This window comes from Macaca mulatta, chromosome 4 (assembly GCF_049350105.2).
Source record: "Macaca mulatta isolate MMU2019108-1 chromosome 4, T2T-MMU8v2.0, whole genome shotgun sequence".
Taxonomy (NCBI): Eukaryota; Metazoa; Chordata; class Mammalia; order Primates; family Cercopithecidae; genus Macaca; species Macaca mulatta.
The window spans coordinates 177,624,462-177,651,087 of NC_133409.1; the positions used below are offsets into that span (position 1 = coordinate 177,624,462).

A 26,626-nucleotide genomic window follows, 5' to 3' on the forward strand; every position below is an offset into this window, starting at 1 on the left:
TGAATCAGAATCTGCATTTTAACAAGATCCACCAGGGGCTCACCTGCACAGTGAAGTTTGAGAAACATGAATACTTGTAGCCTACAAACCGGTACATTCATAAATTAGATCATTTAAACTTCATGCTGTATTTTTCTGTAAACTGTATACTGATTTTTAGGTCTGTTAAAAAAACATTTAAATCCTTTGGTTCTGAATAATCCACCTATGAGTTTTATACATGGGTTAAACTTTAGCGAATGGCTTCTGGAAACCCTGACTGAGCCACAGACTGTGGCAACTTAACGATGCTATTGAGATGCTGGTTCCGCTACAACGTTCTCATGTGTAACACTGGGGAGAATAACAGTGCCCGAACTCAGAGGGTTACTGAGAAAATTAAATTAAGACACAGAAAGTCTCTAGAATAGTGCTTGACACAGAGTAAGGCTGAAGTAAGTATTAACTACTAACTACAAGTATTATCATCTTGGATAGAGTGTAGTGTGGTAGGTTTGCAGCCACTACCCATCCATTCTCATCTACTCCTGTTGCAGTGGTAAGTATTTGAGACTCCATTCAGGATTAGAAATATTATAGTCTGTGGCCTCAGAAGAGAGCCAGTAAAACCCTTCAACTGGGAAAAAAGATAACAGTCAACATTGCTAAATTATTTTATCAAATGAGGACTGACCTTGTAAGCCACTACGGACAGACACAGAATTAGTAAGTTCTAAATAAAATCTGTAAGTAAAATGTACAATGTTGAGTAATTTTCAATAACAAGTATCGCTCTGTGTAGGACTAAATATTGAATTCATAATTTTGGACTGTTTAAAAAACAAAGCATAAATTAAAGTTTTATTATTGAATATTCAGTTCAATGCACTGAAACAGCAAATTTTGCCTCAGGGGTGTTGGCAGGAGTATATACAACAAAGACTCAAACACTTAGAATGAACACAGCATGGGAAGGTGTAGTGGTGGACAGAACAAGGTATCATTTGCTTAACAGAAGAACCATATTGTTCACTGACTTATCTCAAGCACAGATCCAGGTTGGTTAAAGAAAGCCATGGTAGGCAAAGCACTTAATTCAAAATATGTAAAATGAAGATCAAAAATTAAAATCACATTTTAACTTGAGCTTCTCACTGACTAGATTTAAACAATGGGTTTCAAGGTATTCAGGAGAAGAGTCACACAGGTAAGGACTCAGGGTCCCATCAATCAGAGACTGTTGCTAGCACCCAGGAGAGAGACCCACAGCCGGACAGAAAGATGTACATGACAGGATGTGGAGGCCACACAGAGAAAGACACCACGGAAGCCAACACAGCCTAGAGCATAACTTAGGAGGGCCTAAAAGGAGACCAAGGAAGAGAAATTTCTGCTTCTTGCACAGCAGGATTCCCAAACGGCTTCCAGAGTTTCCTGGCCAGGGGAACCACAAGTTCATAGCTGCCAACAGGCCTTTTCCCCGTTTTCTCGCCCAACCTCTGGGATTGCATAGGATTACAATCATTTTAAGTATTTTTCTCAAGGCAGGTTAGCTGTGGTGATAAAACAAGTTTTCTGTCAATACAGTCCCCTCTTACATATGTAAATATGACTACTCTACATAAATATTTGAAAATGGCTAATACTTTAATATTATCCGTATTTTTTATCCCTAAAAACAAACCACTCTATTATACCTGAAGACAAGCAATCTGTCATGATGAAATAGGATATAAAATGGCACAAGTGATAGGCTAAATAATAGCCCCCTTCCAAAGATGTCCATGTCTTACTCCCTGGAACCTGTGAATATGTTATCCTACGTTAGGAAAGATGTTTATAGATACGATTAAGGAAGAATGTTGAGATGGGGTGGTTATCCTGAATATCCTGGTGGGTTCCATGTAATCAGAAGAGTTCTTCGAAGAGGGAGGCAAAAATTCAGAGAGAGGGTGAGGTGCTTACAGAGGAAAGAGGCAGGGCTTGGGGGAAGGCAATGTGATGCTGTCATAGGCCAAGAACTGAGGACTGTCTCTAGACTGGCAAAGGCAAGGGAGCACCTTCTCCCTCAGAGCCTCCAGAAGGAACCAGCCCTGCTGACACCTTTACTTTAGGCCAATCAGGCTGATTCTGGATTTCTGTCCTCCAAAAATATAAGAGAATAAGATCACGTTGTTTTAAGCTTCTAAGTTGGTGGTAATTTATTAGAGCAGCGACAAGAAACTAATACATATTTCTGTATCTGGAAGTAAGGTACTGCTTGTAACAAATACATAAAAATGTGGAATTAGCCTTGGAATTGGTCAATGGGGAGCAGAGAACTTGGAGCACCATGATATGAAATGGCTATTTCGTCTTGAAGAGACTCTTGCAGAAATACGGATGTTACAGACTCCGACAGGCAAGGAAAAAGTGAGGAGCATGGTAGAGAAAACCTATACTGTCTGAGAATATCCAAATATTCATAAACATACTGGTGGTAGAAATACAGATGTCCAAAGCCCTGCTGGTGAGGGCTGGCAAGGAAATGAGGAACATGTTAGTGGAAGGTGGAGGAGAGGGGATTCTTGTTCATTCACAGCGGCAGAATTAGATGAATTGGATGTGGAAAGCAAAACTTGCAAACAATGAACTTGGATATTTAGCTGAGGAAATTTCCAAGCAAACAGTGAAAATGCAGCCTGCTTTATTCTTGCAGGAGAAAACAGACTAATCAAGAGAACTGCTATGCAAAGAGAAGCAAGATTAGGTAATTTGGGAAATTCTTAGCCTATCTAGATTGCGAAAGACAAAAAGTTAGGAGTTTCACTGATAGAAAAGTGCTCTGGAGAGAAAGCCAAGAGTGCAGGTATACACCCCTTTGCTAATGCCTCAGAAGTTTCGAAGGATCAAGGTATTTAGTGACACAGAGGGCTCTTTGAAGAAAGTAAGCATATGATTCAAGGATCCCCTCAGGCATCTCAGCAGAAGCCAAAAATAGCAATGAATTATTCAAGAAAGATCTGCAGAAGAGCCTCTTGTGTAATGGAATGAATCCCTATGACATACATGGGAGAGCCACAAGGTTTTTGAGAATGATTTACCATCAGGAACACTGTCAGCTGGAACTGAGAGGGACAAAAGAAAATAACAAAAAGAAATGGAAAGAAAGAAGGCTATCTGACTCCCCAAATTCTTCAGGCAAAAGCCAGGGTAATAAAACAACTCACCTGCAGATACATGCCACCCTTAATAAAAAAGGAGGTTAGGCATAGTGGCTCATCATGCCTGTAGCCCTGACACTGTGGGAGGCCAAGGCAGGCGGACTGCTTGAACCCAGGAGTGGAAGACCAGCCTGGGCAATACGGCAAGGCACCCTCTATACTAAAAATACAAAAAATTGGCTGGATGCGGTAGCATGTGCCTGTAGTACCAGCTACTTGGGAAGCTGAGACGTGAGCTTGGGAGGTGGAGGTTGCAGTGAGCCGTGACGGCACCACTGGCCTCCAGCCTGATGACAGAGCAAGACCTGGTCTCATAAATAAATGAATAAATTTTAAAAAAGAAGGATATTTGAGAGGGTAGAAATACAGGTCAAACAGGCAAAGCCAAGGGCCACAGAGAATTATCCCCAGGCCTTAAAACCTAATGGCTGAATTTTGAAATTGCTTGGAACCAGTGATTCTTTTTTCTCTCTTTGCATTTTCTCCCTTTTTGAGTGGAAATGTCTGTGATTATTCTCCAATGCCTATCCTACTCATTGTATTTTGGGAGTAAGTACCTTGTTTCAGGTACAAAGGTGGAGAGGAATTTGCCCCCGGATGAATCATACCCAGAGTGTCACATAAACCAGCTTTAGATAATTAAATAATGAAATGGGACTTAGGGGCTGATGATTTTTAGATGACATTTTGGATTTTGAGTTGATTTTGCAATGGGTTCAGAGTCTGTCGGACCTTGGGATAGGCTGAATGTATTTTACACGAGACAGATGTGAATCTTTGGGGCTCAAAGGGAAGACTGTGGTAGACTGAAAAATGCCCCCAACCCTGCCCAAAGACATCCATGTCCTAATCCCTATAACCTAGAAATACGTTACCTTATATTCAAAAGGAAATTTACATTTCCTTTTGTATTAGAGAATTAGTTTGTATTAAAGTATTAAAGGATTACTTTAAAAGAAGTATTTTGAGATGGGAAGATTATCCTGAATTACCCAGCAAGGCTTGATATAATCATAAGGGTCCTTATAAGAAAGAAGCAAAGGTCAAAGAGGAGGCAATGTGACACAAGACGGAAGGAGAGAGAAAAGACAACATGATGCATAGCTATGATCCAAGGACTGAGGATGGCCTTTAAAAGCCAGAAAAGGTGATAGTTCGCAAGGACAGAAAACCAAACACCGCATGATTCTCACTCACAAGTGGGAACTGAACAATGAGAACACTTGGACACAGGGTGGGGAACATCACACACCGGGACCTGTTGTTGGGTGGGGGGACAGGGGAGGGATAGCATTAGGAGAAATACCTAATATAAATGATGAGTTAATGGGTGCAGCACACCAACACGGTACATGCGTACATATGTAACAAACCTGCACGTTGTGCACATGTACCCTAGAACTTAAAGTATAATAATAAAAAAAAGCCAGAAAAGTCAAGAAGGTGGATTCCCCCCGGAGCCTACCGAAGGAACCAGCCCTGCTGACAACATAACTTTAGCCCAATTGGGTGGATTTTGGTTTTCTGACCTCTAGAACTGTAAAATAATAAATACGTGTTGTTTTAAGCTACTAGATTTGTGGTAACTGGTTACCTAAGCAACAGGAAACTAACAAGAATAGATACTAATTATAAGTGAATACTTAGGTAATAGTATGATCTGTAATCTATACTTTACAAAGTATTTTATAAATATATACTAAATATGAATATACAAATCCTAACTGCCCCATTAGAAGTTCTTAAGTTTGTTACACAAAGACAACTATAAAAATTACATATTAGTGCAGGTATGCATATATTGGCTTTCAAATTTGAAGGCAGAAGAGAGAAAAAGAATGATACTTAGTACAAGGGATCAAGAGTCTATTTCTGACTATGTCTGTGTCTCATAAAAAAGATTATTGTAAGTACACTTAAAATTGAATTTAAGCCACTTAATTATGGTGGCAACTGTGTTTTTCATCTTTATTTGTCACACCATTCTGCACAATGTTGGTGTTCTATAAATGTTCGCTGATTAAATAACTGACAATATATTTAAAAAATGAATTGAGAAAAAGTTACAGTCTTAGCCAGGTTTTATTGTGAATTAGATACAACTTTATTTCAAATTAGTCTAGAAGGAATTGATGCTAAAATAAAACGATGATTATTCAAGTAGAAGTTTTTAAAAGTCCTCATAAGGTAAAACCAAAAATATATGCATATATACATATATACATAGGAAGGTTTAAGATGCAGGTGGGCACACACACAAAATCAGTGTGTTTCACTGTAACAATAAAAAAATACATTTATAAAAATCATACCTGTCCTTAAAGTTGATGATATGGTTTGGCTGTGTCCCCACCCAAATCTCAACTTCAATTGTATCTCCCAGAATTCCCACATGTTGTGGGAGCAACTCAGGTGGAGGTAATTGAATCACGGGGGCCAGTCTTTCCTGTGCTATTCTTGTGATGGTGATTAAGTCTCGCAAGATCTGATGGGTTTATCAGGGGTTTCTGCTTTTGCTCCTTCCCCATTTTCTCTTGCTGCTGCCGTGTAAGAAGAGTCTTTTGCCCCCTGCCATGATTCTGAGGCCTTTCCAGCCATGTGGAACTGTAAGTCCAATTAAACCTCTTTTTCTTCCCAGTCTCGGGTATATCCTTATCAGCAGCATGAAAATGGACTAATACAGTTGAAGAGATCTGTACACAAAGATAAATAAGTGTAACTCCAGAGAGAGATGAGCCCTGATGGCTGCTTTCACCACTGGGGCATGAGTAGGCAGAAGAGCTAGCCTGCTACTGGCAAAGACATTTTGTTGAAATAAGAAGAAATGAGCCACACTTGTATCAGCCAAGTATGGGCTGGCATGGCAGATTGGAAAATGGAGAAACAGAGCTAACCCTCACTGCCAGCCAATTCTCCTTCATAATATTTTTGCTTACAAATGCTGGTGGTGGTAGAAGCTGGTAAGTGGATGGAAAGCAGAAAGATATCCTGTTATCTCACATGGTTAGATCCCAAACTCTGCTGCAGGGCTAGATCTCACCATCAAGAGGAAATCAGATGTGAAATCCAACTCAACTCCTGATTAGAACAAAAAGATTTGGCCTAGTCACCTTAGTAGCCAGATGGTGGAAAGCATAAGGCTTTCTGGGGATAAATTTTATCTACCTCAGTCTTTGTCCATTCACTCTCACACACACACACACACAAGTGAAGAAGCAGGAAAAATGTAAGCCATGATTACGAAAGGAAAACAACAACAACAAAAGAACACTAGATAACTACGTGGTTGGAATTAACAGACAAGTACTTTAAAATAACCATCACCAGGCCAGGCGCGGTGGCTCACACCTGTAATCCCACCAGCATTTTAGGAGGCCGAGGTGGGTAGATCACGCAGTCAGGAGATTGAGACTATCCTGGCTAAGACGGAGAAACCCCGTCTCTACTAAAATAATACAAAAAAATTAGCCAGGTGTGGTGGTGGGCGCCTGTAGTCCCAGCTACTCCGGAGGCTGAGGCAGGAGAATGGCATGAACCTGGGAGGCGGAGGTTGCAGTAAGCCGAGATCATGCCACTGCACTCCTGCCTAGAGGCAGAGCGAAACTCTGTCTCAAAAAAAAAAAAAAAAAAAAAGATACTAGATGAGAATTTTCCAAAATGCTTGAAAGATATTAACCTAACACAGTAAATCCCGAAGCAGAAAAATAGATAGGAAGTCATATGTAGGTCAAATTGCTGAAAACCAGAAATAAAGGCAATAACCTGACCTCTTTAAAAAAGTCCTAGGACAAAAAAGAAAAAACAAAAAACAAAAAACCTAACCACCTAGACAGGAGGGATAATAAAATTACACTATTAAAAAGTCACTAAATGTTTCACAAAGTTGTATAATATTTATTCATGATAAAACACGATGAATGAATTATGCATATTAATATGTAATCATTTGAAATCATAAAATGAAACTAAATACAAACAAAAAATAAAATGTAACACGCACACAAAATAAAAACAACAAACTTCAATTTTCAAGCAAAACAAATAAAAACTTGATGAGGAAAATGGAAAATAAGTTAAAAAATGATATAATTAGGCCCAAGAATGTCAGTTATTATTTAATATATTAAATGTAAGTGTATTCAACACTCCAACTGAGAAGACAAAGACTAAATCTGGTTTTTAAAAAACAGACCCAACTTTATGCTGCTTATGAGATGTACAATTAACATAAATACATAGAATGAAAGTAAATGATCTACAATGCAAACACTATTCATAAGAAATCTAGTGTGTCTATATTAATATTATGAAAAGTAAACTGTAAGAGACAAATATCAGTGATAAAGTTGGATATTTCATAATGATAAAATGTTCATTAAAAAAGTACAAAATTGGCCGGGTGCGGTGTTTCACGCCTGTAATCACAGCACTTTGGGAGGCCAGGCGGGTGAATCACAAGGTCAGGAGTTTGAGACTAGCCTGGACAACATGGTGAAACCCCGTCTCTACTACAAACACAAACAATTAGCTGGGCGTAGTGGCAGATGCCTGTAATCCCTGCTACTCAGGAGGCTGAGGCAGGAGAATCGCTTGAAAGCAGGAGGCAGAGGTTGCAGTGAGCTGAGATTGTACCACTGTACTCCAGCCCAGGCGACAGAGTGAGACTCTATCTAAAAAAAAAAGTACAAAATTGGTTCTCTGCCTAGACTAATAATATTGACAAATATCTTTTCTCTTGCATAAATTTTCTGAAGGTTTATGAACCCCTTGTGTGTTTATTGACCTCTATTTAGGAACTTCTTTTTTATTGAGACAGAGTTTCGCTCTTTTTGCCCAGGCTGGAGTGCAATAGCATGGTCTCAGCTGACTGCAACCTCTACCTCCTGGGTTCAAGTGATTCTGCCTCGGCCTCCCAAGTAGCTGGGACTACAGGTGCACACCACCACATCCAGCTAATTTTTGTATTTTCAGTAGAGATGGGGTTTCACCATGTTGACCAGGCTGGTCTCGAACTCCTGACCTCAGGTGATCCACCCGTCTTGGCCTCCCAAAGTGCTGAGATTACAGGCATGAGTCACCGTGCCTGGCCAGGACCTTCTTTACAAATTCACATTATTTAAAATTCATGCAGCCATAAAAAAGAATGAGTTCATGTCCTTTGCAGGAACATGGATGAAGCTGGAAACCACCATTCTCAGCAAACTAACACAGAAACAGAAAACCAAACACCACATGTTCTCACGCATAAGTTGGAGTTGAACAACGAGAACACATGGACACAGCGAGGGGAACATCACACACTGGGGCCTGTTGGGGGGTGGAGGTAAAGGGAGGAAGAGCATTAGGACAAATACCTAATGCATGCAGGGCTTAAAACCTGGATGACGGGTTGATGGGTGCAGCAAACCACCATGGCACACATATACCTATGTAACAGACCCGCACGTTCTGCACAGGTATCCCAGAACTTAAAGTAAAATAAAAAATAAAAATAAAATAAAATAAATAATTGAATTTTACAGTGGCTTTCAAATACATGATCCTGTCAATCCTTGACAGCCGTTTTTATTATTATCTATTCAGTTCTTGCAAGTCCTCTTACCTGAAACTTCACCTTCTGATTCATGTTGGATACGCGGAACTGCTTCAGGAAGCGCTCGTCCTCACTCCAGAAGAGACGGATATCAGGGATGTCGTAAAGGATCATGGCTAGCCTTTCTAATCCTAGGCCAAAAGCCCAGCCGATTCGGTCTTGAGCACCAGCTAGGATTAGGAAACAAAACAAAACAGTTGTTTTTAAAAAGTATTGAGATTGGATAGGCTCATACCACTCCCTGATAGTTATCAGTGACACTAATGAGATGCCTACCAGTGGCCAAGGCACTGGGCAGCCGCTACAAAGACATCCATGAGGCTGCCCAATCTTCCACGCTTTTTCCTCTCCATATTCCCGACTTCCCTCATGGAAGCATTCTGAAGTCACACTGTCTGGAGTACTGTCTTTTGTTTCTGATTAAATCCTAGGCATTCTCAAGCACTGGTTCCTGAACTGAGTTAAGATTTTTCTGTAGTCTTTGCTTGCTCTGATGCAAACATTTAGCCCACTGTATACAGGTTACAGAGCGGAAAGAAAAGACGGCCTCTGTCCCTAAGTATAGTAGATAATGAGAGACATTCAAACCGTGCCATACTGGCCATAACATGTTTAGAATGAACTCACATCCAGAAAGTATATATGTCATGCCTTTAAGAACCTCAGCTTTATTAAAACACCATAATGCTTATGCTTAGGAAGAGCTACTTCAGTATTGCAGAGAATACAAGCAAGCCCAGATGAAGGGCATATCTAGCACCACCTACTCCAAAGGTATAGTGTCCTGCTCAGATTGTGTCAATGCCATGAATTAGAAGGGTTTGCTTCGCAGACTGAGGCACTATAGAAGAGAAGACAGAAACTGCAGAATGAAGGCAGGCAAGGGAGCAATTCACACTGCTGGAAAGCTTATGAAATAAGCTCATGAAAGGAATATAATTCCAACTGGACACTAACAGATGAGTAGGATCCTGTGGTAGGCTGAGATGGCCTCTGAGACTCCCCCCCCGCACGCACATGCCTTGTGTAAACTCCTCCCATTGAGCTGAGTATAGGTGGGATCTAGGAACAGCATGGGAATTTAAGCCTGTGACTGGTTTACTTTTTATCCAAGACTCCATCCTGGCCGACTGGAGAGAGATCCCCCTCCTGGTTGAAGAGGCCGCATGGCTCGGCCCTTGAGAAGTCCTAAAGGAGCTCAGAGAGGCACCAGCAGCCAGGGAGAAAACGGGAACTTCACTTCTACAGTGGGACGGAACAAATTCTCCCAACAGCCGGAGTGAGCTGATGATAGGACCCCAGCTTCAGAGGAGAACACAGCCCTGCCTCTGCCTTGATTTCAACCTGGTAAGACCCTGATCAGGGGACGCTATCAATCCATAGCCAGACTCCTCATGCAAGGATATTGTGATATAGTCAATTTGTGCTATGTTAGGCCACTAAGTGTAATTTGTTACCCAGAAAAAAGCAAAACAAACAAACAAACAAAAAAAGCAAACAAACGAAAATAACTAATGCAGATTCAAAATGTAGAGAAAGGTGATAGGAAATTCCAGACTGAAGGAGTTTCTTCAACAGCAAAGGGGAGGGATGCAGCATGGGAAGGCTGAGGAGTGGATTCTGGAGATATGGGCAGGACTCATCTCAACGAGCCACAAGAAACATTTTGTTCTCATTTCTACTTTGCATTTAATATTTTCCTAAAACATAAAAAACTTGGCTGGCAGCGGTGGCTCAAGCCTGTAATCCCAGCACTTTGGGAGGCCACGGCTGGCAGATCACGAGGTCAGGAGTTCAAGACCAGCCTGGCCAACAGTGAAACCCCATCTCTACTAAAGATACAAAATTTAGCCAGGCATGGTGGCATGTGCCTGTAATCCCAGCTACTCGGGAGGCTGAGGCAAGAAAACTGCTTGAACCTGGGAGGTGGAGGTTGCAGTGAGCTGAAACTGCACCACAGCACTCCAGCTTGGGCCACAGAGCGAGACTCTGTCTCAAAAACAATAACAACAACAACAACAACAAAAACCCCTTACAACTGTTTCACAAATCCCCATTCACTCTACTGAACCTGAACGTTCATGGAGCCTCAGGATTAGATGTGCAAAGTCCAGGAGGGAAAATGCTTCATTACAAGTGAAACACCAGCACCTGTGGTTATTACTTGGCATCAAGGCAATCATCAAGACAAATGGGAACACAGGCTATAAGTTACAGAGAGATCAAGAGGCACTGTTCATTAGCAAAGAACTTTTTAAAAATTTCCAGCACATCACAGGCTGATAATTTGGTCGCGTATAAAATTATGCACATGACATTCCACTCAACAGCAACATAATGGGCATTCTTTTCAAGTGCACGTGGGTCATTCACCACCACAGACCATACTCTGGAACACAAAATAAATTTCAAATATTTAAAAGGATTGAAATTGTACAAAAATGTTCTATGTCCAAAATGCAAATAAATCAGAAATAAACATAAAAATATCTGAAAAATCTCCCAAATATTGGGAAATTAAACAACATATTTCTCTAAGTAACACATGAGCCAAAGAAGTCATCACAAGGGAAATCAGAAAATATATTTAAATGAATAAAAATTAAGATATGACACATTACAATTGGAACTCGTAAATTATTGGGTGGGAATGATAAAGCCACTGGGGTAGTTTCAAAAACAGTTTGGTAGTTTTTTACAATAAACCAATATTTCTCAACTGGGGGCAATTTTAGCCACCAGGGGACATTTAGTAAGCTCTGAAGACATTTTTGGTGATCAAAACTGGGAGTGGGGAGCATCCTGACATCTAGTGGGTAGAGGCCAAAGATGTTGCTAAAGATCCCATAATGGAAGGAATGGTTTCCCACAACAAAGACTTATCCAACCCAAAACATGAAACAGAGAAACCCTGATAAACAGACACTTAGCATATGACACAACAATTCCCTTCCTTTGTTTTTTTTTTTTTTTTTGAGACGGAGTCTCGCTCCATCGCCCAGGCTGGAGTGCAGTGGCCGGATCTCAGCTCACCGCAAGTTCCGCCTCCCAGGTTCACGCCATTCTCCTGCCTCAGCCTGCCAAGTAGCTGGGACTACAGGCACCCGCCACCTCGCCCAGCTGGTTTTTTGTATTTTTTAGTAGAGATGGGGTTTCACCGTGTTAGCCAGGATAGTCTCGATCTCCTGACCTCGTGATCCACCCGTCTCGGCCTCCCAAAGTGCTGGGATTACAGGCTTGAGCCACTGCGCCCGGCCAACAATTCCCTTCCTAAGTATTTACCTAAGATATGGAAACATGTGCACGGAAAGTCCAATGAATCAATGTTCATCACAGCTTACTTCAGAACAGCCCAACCCCAAAACACCCGAAATGTCCATCAACCAGTGAATGGAGAAATTGTGGTATATTCATATAGTAGAATTATCAAAGGCATCTGAACCAGAGTGACTCCATCTTGAGTAGGGGCTGGGTAAACTGAGGATGAGACCTGCTGGGCTGCATTCCCAGGAAGTCAGGCATCCTGAGTCACAGGATGAGACAGGAGGTCAGCAGGGGTGGTATCACAAGATACAGGTCATAAAAACCCTGCTGAGAAAACAGGATATGGTAAAGAAGCAGGCCCAAACCCAACAAATCCAAGACAGCCACAAAAGTGGCCTCTGGTCGTCCTCATTCCTGGTTATATGTTAATTTTAGTGCATTAGCATGCTAAAAGATATTCCCACCAGCGCAATGACAGTTTACAAATGCCATAGCAATGTCTGGAAATTACCCTATATACTCTAAAAGGGGGAGGAACCCTTACTTCTGGGAATTGCCTGCCCCTTCCCTGGAAAACTCATGAATAATCCACCTCTTGTTTAGCATATAATCAAGAGATAACCACAAATATTATGCAGTGGAACAGCCCGTGCCACTGCTCTGTCTATGGAGTAGCCATTCTTTTGTTTCTTTACTTTCTTTATAAACTTGCTTTCACTTTCACTTTACACTGTGGACTTGCCCCGAATTCTTTTTCACATGAGATCCAAGAACAATCTCTTGGGGTCTGGATCAGAACCCCTTTCTGAGAGCAGAATATGACCTAGTAATACAAATAAATTATTCCTATACAGAACAAAATAAATTAATCTCAAAAGAATTATGTTTAACAAAAAGAGATTAGTCACTAAAGATTATCTACAATATGAATTCAATTCACATGACATTCTAGACAAGGTGAAATAACAGATTGGTAGGACATAAGAGAACTTTTTCGGGAGATGGAAATTTTCTCTATCTTGAGTGTGGGGTGTTTACATGACTGTATATATCCTTCAAAACTCATCTAGCTATGTTTTAAAAGTATGAATTCTGTTGTGTGTAATACTACCTTAGCAAACTTGCATTTCAAACATACTATACTTGAATGACATGGCAGTATGAAGTCAAATTCCTATAAGTTTCTAAAGGCTTACTCTCAGGGTCTGCGGTTATCTCCTTGTGAACTGGAAACTGATAGTTTGTGGATCAGCACCATTCTGAGCACCACACTTTGAGGTACACTGATTTAAACGATATAGAATATGCTTATATATATATATATTTAAACCCACAAAATTAAGACGTTCCATAGCAAACTCTTACATATTCTAAGCGCTGATTCATAGACCCCCCAGGAATCTGCATACTGCAAGCTTAGAATCATGACTGGGAAACAAAATATAACCCCTAACAACAGCACCAAAGGCACCTCACACCGGGTGCTGGGCCCACCACCTCGGATTATCCACAGTTCTCTAAACATCACATGTCCTTGTCATAACATAGCGGATCTTCCTAACACTTGCCCCTCTCCTAAAGTAACCTCTCATGGTCCTCTAAAGCTTCACTGAAGTATTCTGACTGTGAGATTCTTCCTCTGACCTGGAATCATTAAGTTTACCTTCATTTCCCCATCACAAACACACTGTACATATTTCTATTAGCAACTATTATATTTGTAAGTCTCTCTCCCCATCTAAACCTGAGAGTTCTGAGAAAACAAACAGTCCCTATACAATGTCATACACAGTATTGATTACTCCATAAATGATTTTTAGACATATATATGTGCTAATGAGAAGAACATGCGCTTCCCATGTGGTGGATTCTTTGAGTCATTCTCACAGCACAAAACTGAAGATATGACAGTGTGAATGAATGTCTCAGAGAAAAACAAAAAGGGCCGGTGTTCTGAAAACCAAAGTTTATACAACATTCACAATTAACGGTTGTGAGGCTAAAGGCGTACAGAAGAAGAAAAAGAGCACTAAATGCTTCATTCATTGCTTGCTAGACACAGAATACCAGTTCCACAGATGGGAAATGTAAATAATCACAAAATGCTCAGAAGTAACAGCATTGAAAGGAATAAATACCATCTAAAAGGTAAATCTACATTCTATGATGTTTGTCCAAATAGACATATCAGAAACAATAGGAAAGAAAGGTATGAGTCCAAAATCAAATTACCATAAAGTTCTGGAAAAACAGAAGTTTCCCATTTGTTATCTTCCTCCCAGCTGAGCCAGGGAGCTGCCAAGCACAGCGGTCCTGAAGAGGCCAGACCCACACGTGCACTGCCACGTGGTACAGGTGAGAAACATGGCTCGGGAAAAGGGTGAACAAACTTCACATAAGAGGGAGCCCCATGGTTGCCACTGTGAGGGCAGTCTAGGCTCCACTGTAACATAATAGGTCTCAGAGTCAAGGAGGACTTGCTTTACCAGCCTGATGTGGCCTGGCCTCTGAATGGAGCAGGGTAAGAGGGAGCAGAGGGAGCACCGCCAGCTGGAAATCACATCTGCAGAACACATCGAGGGAGGCCAGGCTGTCCGGTGTGAGGAGGTAAGCTGCACACTGGGAGTCGTGCCGATGACAAGAATTCAGTTTTTCGCATTGGAAATGGCCACAATAGATAGTTGCTCCTGCCACTCCATGATTGCCATATAGAATGGCTCAACATCAATGAGTCTTAAAATTAAAGTCATTAATCAGATTAGCTAATATCCAAGAATTCCACTGAAAAGATAAAACAAGTTACTTTCACAAATACAACTTCCAGTTGCTTTTCTCAGAAGGCTCACTGCAAAGCTACATTGCTAAAAGTCAGATGTTCTAGAGCTGGTTTATTAGAAATGTAGAAATGTTTGGCTGAGCACGGTGGCTCAAGCCTGTAATCCCAGCATTTTGGGAGGCGAAGAAGGGCGGATCACGAGGTCAGGAGATTAAGACCGTCCTGGCTAACATGGTGAAACCCCACCTCTACAAACAAAACAAAACAAACAAACAAAAAATTAGCTGGGCATGGTGACGGGTGCCTGTAGTCCCAAGCTACTTGGGAGGCTGAGGCAGGAGAATGGCGTGAACCCGGGAGGTGGAGCTTGCAGCGAGCCAAGATCAAGCCACTGCACTCCAGCCTGGGCGACAGAGCAACTGTCTCAAAAAAAAAAAGAAATGTTCACTGGCCTAAGTGGATGATTGGCAGGACCACACTAAAAGGTTGATGGGGGAAAGGAAGGCTGATGGTTGTGCTAGGGATATGCATGACTCCAGAGCCTCAGTCCCATGTAGCTGTCAGTAGGGACAAATGGACATCCTCTTCTAAAGACAGGAGACTGGCTCTACCTGAGAGGACCCAGTGCTAAGGTGAGTGAGGGGGTCATTTCTGCGGGCACGTAAAATCCCACCACATATGGCAAACCTTATGGACCAGACCTTCATTGGGAACGGAGAGCAACTGGTCTCCGGCTGCCTACCACTGCCTACAACCTTCCATTCTCATAATCATCCTGATAAAGGGTTTGCCTGTGACAATCAATTTTCATGGAGGGTTGCAAGAAAGGATACGGTGTCCATTTGCTGAGTTGCATCAAATTTTACCTTTAAAACATTTTGTTTTGGTTCGCTTTCGATTTGTTTCTTCTGAATCGCACCCCTGCATTGTGTCATTGGCCTATTCCATTAGTAAGACAACACTGGGGACTTCTGTGAAGGACCCGACCACTCTATCATACAGTTTTCTGTAAGAGGCTTCAGGAAATAAATTGATCTTAGATTTAAGAAAATGACTTTGGATCCTGGAAACAGAAAAGCCTTCCTTTTCTTGACAACTGGATTGTTTTTAATTTTAAGGACGCCATGTGCTACATAATTGGTCAAAATTCACTTTTTACTTTGGCCCCATGGGAGCTTAGAGGCAAACCTGCGGTCACCTCTACAACTGCACAAGTGTTCAGGGTACATTTCTCTTTGTGACTCCTGCTCCAGTTTTATTTTCTTATCCGTATTTCCTCTTTGCCCTGATTATCTCAACTATTTATTTTATCCTCGGATATGTACTTTCATAAGGCACTTCAAATTCTTTATGGAAGAAAGTGAGTCATAAATACATAGACACTTAAAGGTATTGTCAGCCAAGGTAGGTAAAATTTTCAGGTCTTTGGCACTCCTCAGCTGTAATTTGTTGCCAAGTACCCAGGTCTGACAGGGTTTTAAGGCAGTAGTTTTGTTTTTTTTTTTTTTGGCCTCATTCCACAACTAGCGAGTTCCAGTAAACTAGAGTCACCAGAGTATAGAACTCACTGTGGAGGAACGTTCCCAATTAGACAGAATATGCAGGATTGGAAGCAGTTAGGCATTTTGACTAATGTAAATCTGTACAGCACTGAGCATCCCATGCAGGAACATTTTTTGTATTTATAATTCTTGAAAATCTTCCTAAGAGGGCAAGTCTATGCACAGAAGCAAAAGAATGTAAGAGAAGAATCCAGAGATGGGAAACTTTTTTAAAAAAGGAGAGGAGAAAGTGGAGGAGGAGGAGAATGGCAATAGAAAAGAGGACAGTGAGAAGCTATCAGTGTGAAAGGAGAGAAACAAAATTTATCTTAGAACTTAAAAGATTCTGATCCCACAGGGTGATCCTTCTAAGCAGCATCTGGCTCTATAGGCTCTGCCTCTAGAGCTGCAGAGATGGAAGCATCTGCAAAGGAGAGCCCAAAGCACAGAGGTTCTGTACGCGGCCTCTTGTCTGTATCTCCAATTTTCGAAGAAGCCCGGGATATCTCCAACTCGAGAGGAGGCCTGGGACATCACCAACAGGAACACAGCTCTCGGGAGGCTGAGGCAGGAGAATGGCGTGAACTCGGGACGTGGAACTTGCAGTGAGCCGAGACTGTGCCACTGCACTCCAGCCTGGGTGACAGAACAAGACTCTATCTCAAAAAAAAAAAAAAAAAAAAAAAGGAGAGATAAATTAAAACTAGAGGTTTAAAGTAAAGATAGTTTCACAGGGGCTCACTACAAGAAAGCCACATACCAATATCTCTTATGAACACAGATGTAAACTCCTCAACACATTACTAGCAAACCAAATTCAGCAGCATACTAAAAGGATCATATGCCATGATCAAATGGATCTACCCCAGGAGTGCAAGCAAGAATGATTCAAAATATAAAAATCAATCAATGTAATATGCCATAACAATAAAGGAAATAAAAGCCACATAACCTTATCAATTGATATAGTGAATGTATCTGACAAAATCCAACACCCTTTCATGATAAAAATATTCAATAAACCAGGAATGCAAAAGAATGCCCTCAACAAAATAAAGACTATGTGTGAAAAACCCACAGCCAACATCATACACAATGGTGAAAGTTGAAAACATTTCATTCATTCCACTTAGATAAATTCCACTTAGATCAGGAACAAGACAAAAATGTTCAGTCACCGCTACTAGTCAGTATAGCACTAAAAGTTGTAACCAGAGAAATAAGGCAATAAAAAGAAATGAAAGACATCCTAACTGAAAAAGAAGAAGTAAAATTATCTCTATTTGCAGATGACATAGTTTTATATGTAGAAAGCCCTGAAGAATCCACACACAAAAAACTATCTAAACTAATAGACAAATTCAGTAAAGTTGCATGACACAAAATCAACACATAAAAATGTTGCACATATTTACATTTCTATACACTAACAAAGAACAATCTGAAAAGGAAATTAAGAAAACAATTTCATTTACAAAAGCATCAAAAATAAAGTACTTAGAAATAAATGTAACAACAGGTAAAATATTTGTACATTGAAAACTATAAAATGTTACTGAGAGAATTGTAGGAAGATTGGCCATGAAAAGATCCATGGCCAATAAGCTTATGAAAAGATACTCAACATTATCAGTCATCAGGGAAATACAAATACGAACCACAGTGAGATACCACTTCACATCTACTAGGGTGGCTATAATAATGAAAATTGTCATAAAAAGTGTTGAGAAGGTTGTGGAGAAACTGAAGCCCTGTGCATTGCTGTTGAGAATATAAACTGGCGCGGCTGCTGTGGAAAGCAGTTGGGCAGTTTCTCAGCAAGTTAAACATGGATTTGACCATATGACCCACCAATCCTCTCTCTCAATCTCTGTGTGTGTGTGCGCGTGCATGCATGTGTGTATACATGTGTCTGTATATATGCCTCTGTGTGTGTATCTCTAAAAGAATTGAGTAAAGAAGCTCAGACACTTGCACACCGATGTTCATAACAGCTTTATTCACAAGTCCCAAGGTGGAAACAACTCAAGTGTCTGTCAACAGATGAATGGATAAACAAAACATGTTAGTTACACACAATGGAATATTATTCAGTCCTAAAAAGGAATTAAGTTCTGATACATGCGACAGCATGGATGAACCTCGAAAACAATAAGCTAAGTGAAAGAAGCCAGGCGAAAAAAATCTATGATATCCCTTACATGGAATATCTAGAACAGTAAGCAGACTAGAGGTTACTAGGCACCGGAGGGAGAACGGAATGGGGAGTTACTGCTTAAAGCGTACAGAATTGATCTTTGAAGTGATGAAAATAGTTTGGAGATGGATAGTGGTGATGGTTGCACAACACTGAAAATGTTATTAATGCCACTGAATTGTACACTATTAAAATGCCTTAACTGGCTAATTTTATATTATGTAACATTTTATCACATAAAAGTAAAATTTCAGAGGATGTGGATATTTAAAAATTTAAAGAAAGTTTTCATGTGTTCTTCCCTTTCTGAAAGGAAAACAATAAACATATATTTTTTCTCATCACCACATCTGTCTCTGAAAACACTGAGATCTACTAATTGAGCCATTATACCACCAATTATTTCAACGGACTTCAGCTTTTTCTCTCATAAAATGAAGAACAGCAATGATAGGGTGTCTCAAGTTCCTCCCAGCTCTGAACAGTCTATGATTTGGCTCAGTTTAGAAACAGTTAACTAAGGTTCTATTCTAAATCTCCCTTAATGAAGTAAAAACTACTGCAGAATAATTTTGCTTAACGTTTAACAGCATAACAAAAGATACCTGCCAACTGCTCTCTCTCCTCTCACCCCCGGTCCCCTTAAAGCCTTGGGACATACAGGTACATTCAATGTCACACCCCTTTTGGAGCAGTAATGTCCACGGGGAAGGGTCTTCCCTCCATCTGTTTCAGGTCCCTGTTTGAATGTCCCTTCTCAGTGAGGTCTCCCGGACATCCACTCTAAAACTGTAAACCTCTCCATCAACCTACCCTCCCAAACCCTCTCAACTCTGCCCTCTTTTCCCCAGAAAACACCATCTTCTAATATGCTAGAGCCTTTTCGTTTACGTATTGCTGACTTTCAGACTCCCCTGCTAGCCTGCAGCGCATGAGGGCAGCAGCTGAGCTGGTTTTCGCCACGGACCCGTCTCGAGTGGCCGGCACACTGGCACACAGCAAGTACCCAGTAAATATTTGCAAAGAAACAACAGAATGGTATGGTAGGAAAGGTTTCAAGATTGTCCCCCTTTTTAGTTTACTCACTTCATTTAAATGGATAGTATTATGAAGAATTTCATACTTTAAGTTTTCAATACAAGTGATGACTTTCTTAAATTTTGTAGCTGTGAGAGATTTTATCTATCGTATTATAAAGTGACATTTAACAGTAGTGATATTGGGGGTGCCATTTCTGAAAAGACATCTCAGAAAGGACAGAAATGGAACACACAACGTAACAGAAAAAAGTGAATATTCTATTCATTGACCCCTACCTTCATCACCATTCACTGAGCTCTGTTGTATACAGGGCACCAGCGGGCACAGGATCACAAGTCCCCTGACGCCCAGGATCTTATTGCCACTTCTGCTTCAACATTCTGTCTTTCTATTTTATTTTCTTCCCCAATGACTGGGCTCTGGAAATGCAAACAGCCCCTGCATCCTCAGGTTTCTCCTTATAGACTGTTTTGTTACAAAGCCAAGAGATAAGTGAAATGCTTGAACTATTACATATCGAAAAAAAAAATTGTATGATTTTAAGTATATTTTTCCTCCCTTGTCAAAAAGGTTGACTTCTGGGAATTCTTCAACTTAATGAACTCACATGTTTCCAAAATAACTGCTACCAGGAACACTAAAACAACCTAGCAATGAACATTCATATTATTATTAACATTATTATTTTGAGACAGAGTCTTGCACTGTTGCCCAGGATGGAATGCAGTAGCACGATCTTGGCTCACTGCAACCTCTGCCTCCCAGATTCAAGCAATTCTCCTGCCTCAGCCTCCCGAGTAGCTGGGATTACAGGCGCCAACCACCACACCCTGCTAATTTTTTGTATTTTTGGTGGAGATGGTGTTTCACTATGTTGGCCAGGCTGGTCTGGAACGCCTGACGTTGTGATCCACCTGCCTGGGCCTCCCAAAGTGCTGGGATTACAGGTGTGAGCCATTGCGCCTGACCAACATTCATATATTACAGAACTTCACCAATGACAAAGAACTTCACCTATATTATCTTGAGTTCTATCCTCACAGTGCTTCTATGGGAAATGTCAAACTGGTATCATCTATGTTGAAAAGATAAACACCGTTTAAGCAAGATCACTAGACACTGGGACTTGAATTTATGTTTTGACTTTAAGTCTACACCCAGTAAATGTTCCCCTAGATTCACGCTGAAACATTAACTGAGAAGGGCTACGTTCAAGGTATGTCAAAATATCAGAAAGTGCTACTGACATCTGTGTGCTTTCTATGTTGTCACAGCTGAGTTCCTGGTTGACTATAATTATTCCACGGAAGCCCGTAAAATGATTTGTGTAGGTAGGTGCTCACATAACAGTAGATTTCTCTTCTGAACGCTGGGTTTTATCACTCCAAACGCCTTTCACACTGGATTTGACTGTAATATACACACAGACCTACTGAGTGAACTGAAGGGTCTAGTAGTTAGCAGTGGTATTGAATGAAGGCATCCACGTCGCTTGATTGTTAGTTACAATGACGGACGCACAGGAATAAAAGCACTGCAGTATCCTGCTGAGACACTGCACATCCAGAGGCAGGCCTAGAAAGGTCAGCACAGCCAGGTAAATTCTGATTTCTTAGCTTCCAACCATGGATGTAGTCCTTCATCCCCTGCTTTCCAGTCATAATACTTGAACTGCTTCCTCAGAGACTCACTATTGGATGATTGACTTTCCAAGCTGTGCCCAAAGATCACTCTCCTGCCTGAAACATTTCTCCAGCTATATATATCGTCGGCCCCAAACACTCTGCCAATAAGTGCTTCACCTCATCCAAAGGCAGACCTCTCTTTTAAAAGAAAGCTTTTCATGGTACAGAGCAGACTGTGGATGAGAGTCTCCGGGTCTTACAAGCAGGGTTCTTTAATACAGTCTGAGCTGGATGACATTCTAATCAGCTTACTGCAAAAGACTTTCATACCCATCTCAAAAAAACTCACTTTGGACCACCCCCTTTCCTTCCTGAGTCCTAGATTTTGGTTCTCTGGAGTTTAAGAAAGAAAACTGCAGTGTTTGAAGCACATGCTAATGAGCAGTGCATGAAGCAATTCCCAGTGGTCCCACGCAGTGAGAATCCTCCTTACATGGAATGTGTAGAAACTGTTGGTCCCTCTTTGCCTGCAGTTTGGACAGTGATGCACCACCCCCTTCAGGGGCTTGACTCCCACCCCCCACCAATTTCCAGTGACTGGTTGAGGGGAGACATGGCCAATAAGATATGAGCGATATAAAATATAAGATATAAGTGAAAATATAAGCTAGGATGCTCATAGGCAAGAGTTTTTTTGTTTTTTTTTTTCCCCCAGAAAAAAAGGCCCTCTGAACTACTCCCTTCTTTCTTTCCACATTAGATGCTATCACTCAAGAATATAATGCCTGGAGCTGCAATAGCCAACATGTGACCAGGAGCAAAAAGCTGGAGGTCAGCAGCCCTGTATTTATATTGACATTTATTAATATTTATAATGTATGTATAAATTATATAATTATATACGTATACATTATACAGTTATATGTAGATTGTAAATATATGTCTCTTGATATACTATATAAGCATAAATATACATCTATTGATATATTTATAAACATATCTCCATTTATATATTGACATATTTGTTAATAGTTATATATCACATAATATATAAATTATTTATATATAAAATATATAGTTATATATTTGATATTAATACAAATATAGTTATTGTTATATATTTTATATTTATAAATATAAATATATCAATATTTTTTAAATATTACAATAATTTATCAAGCCATCTGAGAGTAGGTTACATACATCATGCTTCTTTACCACCTAATACTTCTGTGTATACTTCCCAAGAACAAAGATATTCTCTTACATATCCCTAGTATAGTTATCGAATTCAGGATACTTCACATGGATGCAATAACCCCACCTTATCTGCAATTCATATTCAAATTTTGCCAATCATGTCCTTGTAGCATTTTTTTCCCTCCTATTCAGGATCCAGTCGAGGATCACATAATGTACTTACCTATCATGTCTCTTTAGTCTTTATTAATCTAGGACCATTCCCTAGCTTTCCTTTGTCTTATAAGACATTGACATTTTGGAGACTCCTAGCCGGTTGTTTTATAGAAATGTTCCTCAATTTGAGGTTATCTGATACTTCTTCATGATTGAATTCAGGTTCAGGACCCCAGCTGGAACACTGCAAAAGTGCTATGGTGTCCTTCTCCAGGTGACACATCTGGAGACCCCTGATGCTTACTTATCCACTTCAGAGCTCCTCTAGATCATTTATTTTTTGCTGCAAAACAAACCACCCCAAAACTCAGTGGTTTAAAACAACAACTATTCACTTAGCTCAATGTTGGCTGGCACTTTGGACTTAGGAGGAAAGTTCTTCAGCTCTCAGGTGGGTTTACTCATGCATATGTGGCCTGCTGGAACTCACATGTCTGGTGTTGGCTGCCTGCTGGCTGGGGCACTTTGGTTCTCTTACATCATCCAACCAGGTAGCTTGGGCTTATTTATGTGGGTTGCAGGGTTCTAACTGCATCAAGAGAGCAAGCCCCAGGGTGCAATCACCTTTCATGCATCTCTTTTCATCATGTTTGCCACTCCCTTGATGGGCCAAAGCAAGTAACAGAGCCAAGTCAGATTCAAGAGGCAGAGAAGGACTATCTACTCAGTCATTCAAAAGGCAGTGAGAAGCCATTAGAGTGGCTTATCTTGAAAAGTCTGTTCAACTGCTTTATTCTAATATTCACTTACTCATTCAACTGATAATTACTGTGACTTAGGCCGGATGCAGTGGCTCACACCTGTAATCCCAGCACTTTGGGAGGTCGAGGCAGGTGGATCACAAGGTCAAGAGATCGAGATCATCCTGGCCAACATGGTGAAACCCCGTCTCTACTAAAAATACAAAAATTACCTGGGTGTGGTGGAAGGTGCTAGTAGTCCCAGCTACTCGGGAGGCTGAGGTAGGAGAACTGATTGAACCCAGGAGGTGGAGGTTGCAGTGAGCCGAGATCACGCCACTACATTCCAGCCTGGGTGACAGAGTGAGACTCTGTCTCAAAAAAGAAACAAAACAATACTGTGACTTGTTTTTGTACAAAAAATGTGATAGATGCTTTTCTGGCAAAGAATACCCTACAGAGGAAGGAGAAAGAAAGAAACATTCGCTTGCTCGCCACGCGTCAGAAAACATGACCTCATTAATGGTCACATCAACTCTGTCAGCTGACTATCACTAGCTCCATTTTATAGACAAGAAAACCAAAGTTCAGAGAGTTTAATTTGTCGCAGATTATACAGCTATCTAGAAATATTTTTGGCTGCAAGCAATAGAAAACTCTATTAAAAGTGATCTAAATAAGAGACGTCTAATTTCCATAAAAAAGACTCTGAAGATAGGCATTTCCAGAGTTGGTACAGGAGCTAGAGGACGCCACTGAAGACCCTTGCTCTTTTTATCTTTCTGCTCCAATATCTTAGCAGGTCCGTTTCCATCATTATTGTGGCGATTTCATAACTACAAAATGGCTGGTGGATCTCCAGTCATCATATATCAGTCAGGAGGAAGGCAGGAACAGTTTCAGTGTGCATGACTTACATACCTGTTGCTTTTATAGGGAAACACAAGCTTTCCCAAGGGTCCCCAACTGTCTTACATTTCATTGCTCCAAACTGGTTTGCTTGGCCACTCTTATATTTAAAGGATGAGAAGAGCCTAACTGCCTGGCTTTTCCAAACTCTCGAGTGGGATGTATGCAAGGACAAATGGTGCTAGGACTGCCACTGAGTCAGTCAACCAACAGCAAGCAAGTGTCCGATCTGGGATGTGAACCCAGCATGTGTTAACTCCGTAGTTCAAGCCTTCAAGGGATGTTTACTTTGAAAGCAGAGAGAGAAAGACCTATAAATGCATATGCAAATCAGTGCCATGAGTGATAGAAATTAGGTTCTATGGGGTGCCAGAAGAAGAAGAGGTCACTTTAAACATCCTGAACAAGGATGTTTTAGAAAAGTCAGGCAAGTATGGTCTTAAACGACATGTAGGGGTTTTAAAGGTGAGCTAGGCACAATGACATGTATGTACCTGTAGTCCCAGCTACTCAGGAGGCTAAGGTGGGAAGATCACTTGAGCCCAGGAGTTCAAATCCAATCTTGGCAACAGAGTGAAACCTCCATCTCTTTTTTTAAAAAAACACAAATTTTAAAAAAGGTAAAGATCTTCCAACAAGAAGGAAAAGTAAACACAAACATACGAAGACAGAAACGTGAAATGAAGATGAAGTGACCAAATTGGGATAGGGTATTGTAGAACCTTTTGAAAATGTAAAGGGAATAGTTATGCCTTGCTTAGCATTTATTAATAGTTAAAGGCTAAATATACTGACTTGCATATGATCTACCAAGGACTCATACACCATCTCCTACCTCTCCCTTTGACTAGCCCGCAATACAGCATTATGTCTTTCATCCCTTTCCCTCAAATTTCAATCTAAGTTCCTAGAACTCAGAATTAAGTACTGTTAAGCAGATCATTGCAACAAACAGTTTTCATTCAGCAAAAGATAGATTTCCTAACAGTTTACCAGTCTTGAACAATTTCCATTTTTCAGTTTCCTAACAGTTTACCAGTCTTGAACAATTTCCATTTTTCAGATAGAAGTTGTTTTCGCTTGATTGTTTATTGTGGTTTGTTTTTAGCTGCCTGAATTGAATTGCATACAGAGCTTCAGGAAACAATATATTCCCCCAAATTTATAGGGGAGACTTTAAAAATCTGAATGATGTTTTAAGTGCATTAAAATGATCATTAATCAAATAATCACTTTCAACTTAATGTGGATTCTTCATATAATAATTTTTATAATGCGAGTCATATCCATAAGAGGAGTTTGAGGAAACACTGATGAAACACTGTACAGAGTTGTGAGTGTTGGGAACTGTTTTCATTTACCTCAACTGTATTATTAAATTCCTTATTAACAAGAGTCATCAAAACTAGGCCACAAGTAGAAAGCTAACTAGAGTTTAGTGAGTTCACTACAGTAAAAATAAGTCTTTCAGAAAGAATAGAGCAGAAGGGAAAGGAAACTGAATAAATCCTCTGAGCCAAAATTATAGAGACACTATGACTCTAGGGTACATGCCGTTGGACAGCAGGGTCAACGCAGTCCTTCTGACAAATGCCATGAATGCCATGAGCCTTTATTGCTCTGATTCCACTCACAAAATAGACTTACAGGGTCAGTTCCAGCTTGGGAGAAGCACTGGCCTAGCACACTGCTGACTGATGAGAAAACAACACAAGAGATGAAAGAAGGTAAAAAACAGTGGCTACAGCACTTGAATAACTTTTACGTATATCTATATAATATCGTATATATTAAGAAGAGTGTCTGCTTCCTTCCTGAGTGTGGAGAATATGAAAATCCACTGATAAACACTTTCACCCATTGTTGAAATTCTTGAAGAATTATGTACTTCATAATTCTTGAAGTATTCAAATTCTTGAAATAGGTATACTTATCTTTTTCTTTCTGTTAAGAAACCAGGCATAGGCCCGGCGCAGTGGCTCACGCCTGTAATCCCAGCACTTTGGGAGGCCAAGGCGGGTGGATCATCTGAGGTCAGGAGTTTGAGACCAGCCTGGCCAACATGGCGAAACCCCGTCTCTACTAAATATACAAAAATTAACTGGGTGTGGTGGTGGGCGCCTGTAATCCCAGCTACTCGGGAAGCTGAGGCGAGATAATCGCTTGAACCCAGGTGGCAGAGGTTGCAGTGATCCGAGATCATGCCATTGCACTCCACCCTGGGCAACAAGAGCAAAACTCCATCTCAAAGAAAAATAAAAAAGAAAAGAAAAGAAAAGAAAAAAGAAACCAGGCATAATAGTGACTTTCATATCTCCAATAGAAAAATTGCTTTCCAAAATAAAAGTTAATAGTGCTCTATTTCTTGTCACACTGTTATAATTTTTTAACCAGGAAAGGAA

At 40.6% G+C, this 26,626-nt stretch overlaps 1 protein-coding gene across 8 annotated transcripts in view; it reads right to left on the reverse strand.

Moving 5' to 3' along the window:
• Positions 1-26,626, reverse strand: part of FARS2 (phenylalanyl-tRNA synthetase 2, mitochondrial) — a 517,158-nt gene that overhangs the window by 210,134 nt on the left and 280,398 nt on the right. For all 8 annotated transcript variants that reach the window (XM_015135505.3, XM_078000978.1, XM_015135504.3 and 5 more), the window contains one exon: positions 8,785-8,945. In XM_015135505.3, coding sequence (XP_014990991.2) covers positions 8,785-8,945 — 161 coding nt within the window. The remainder of the gene's footprint in view (positions 1-8,784; positions 8,946-26,626) is intronic.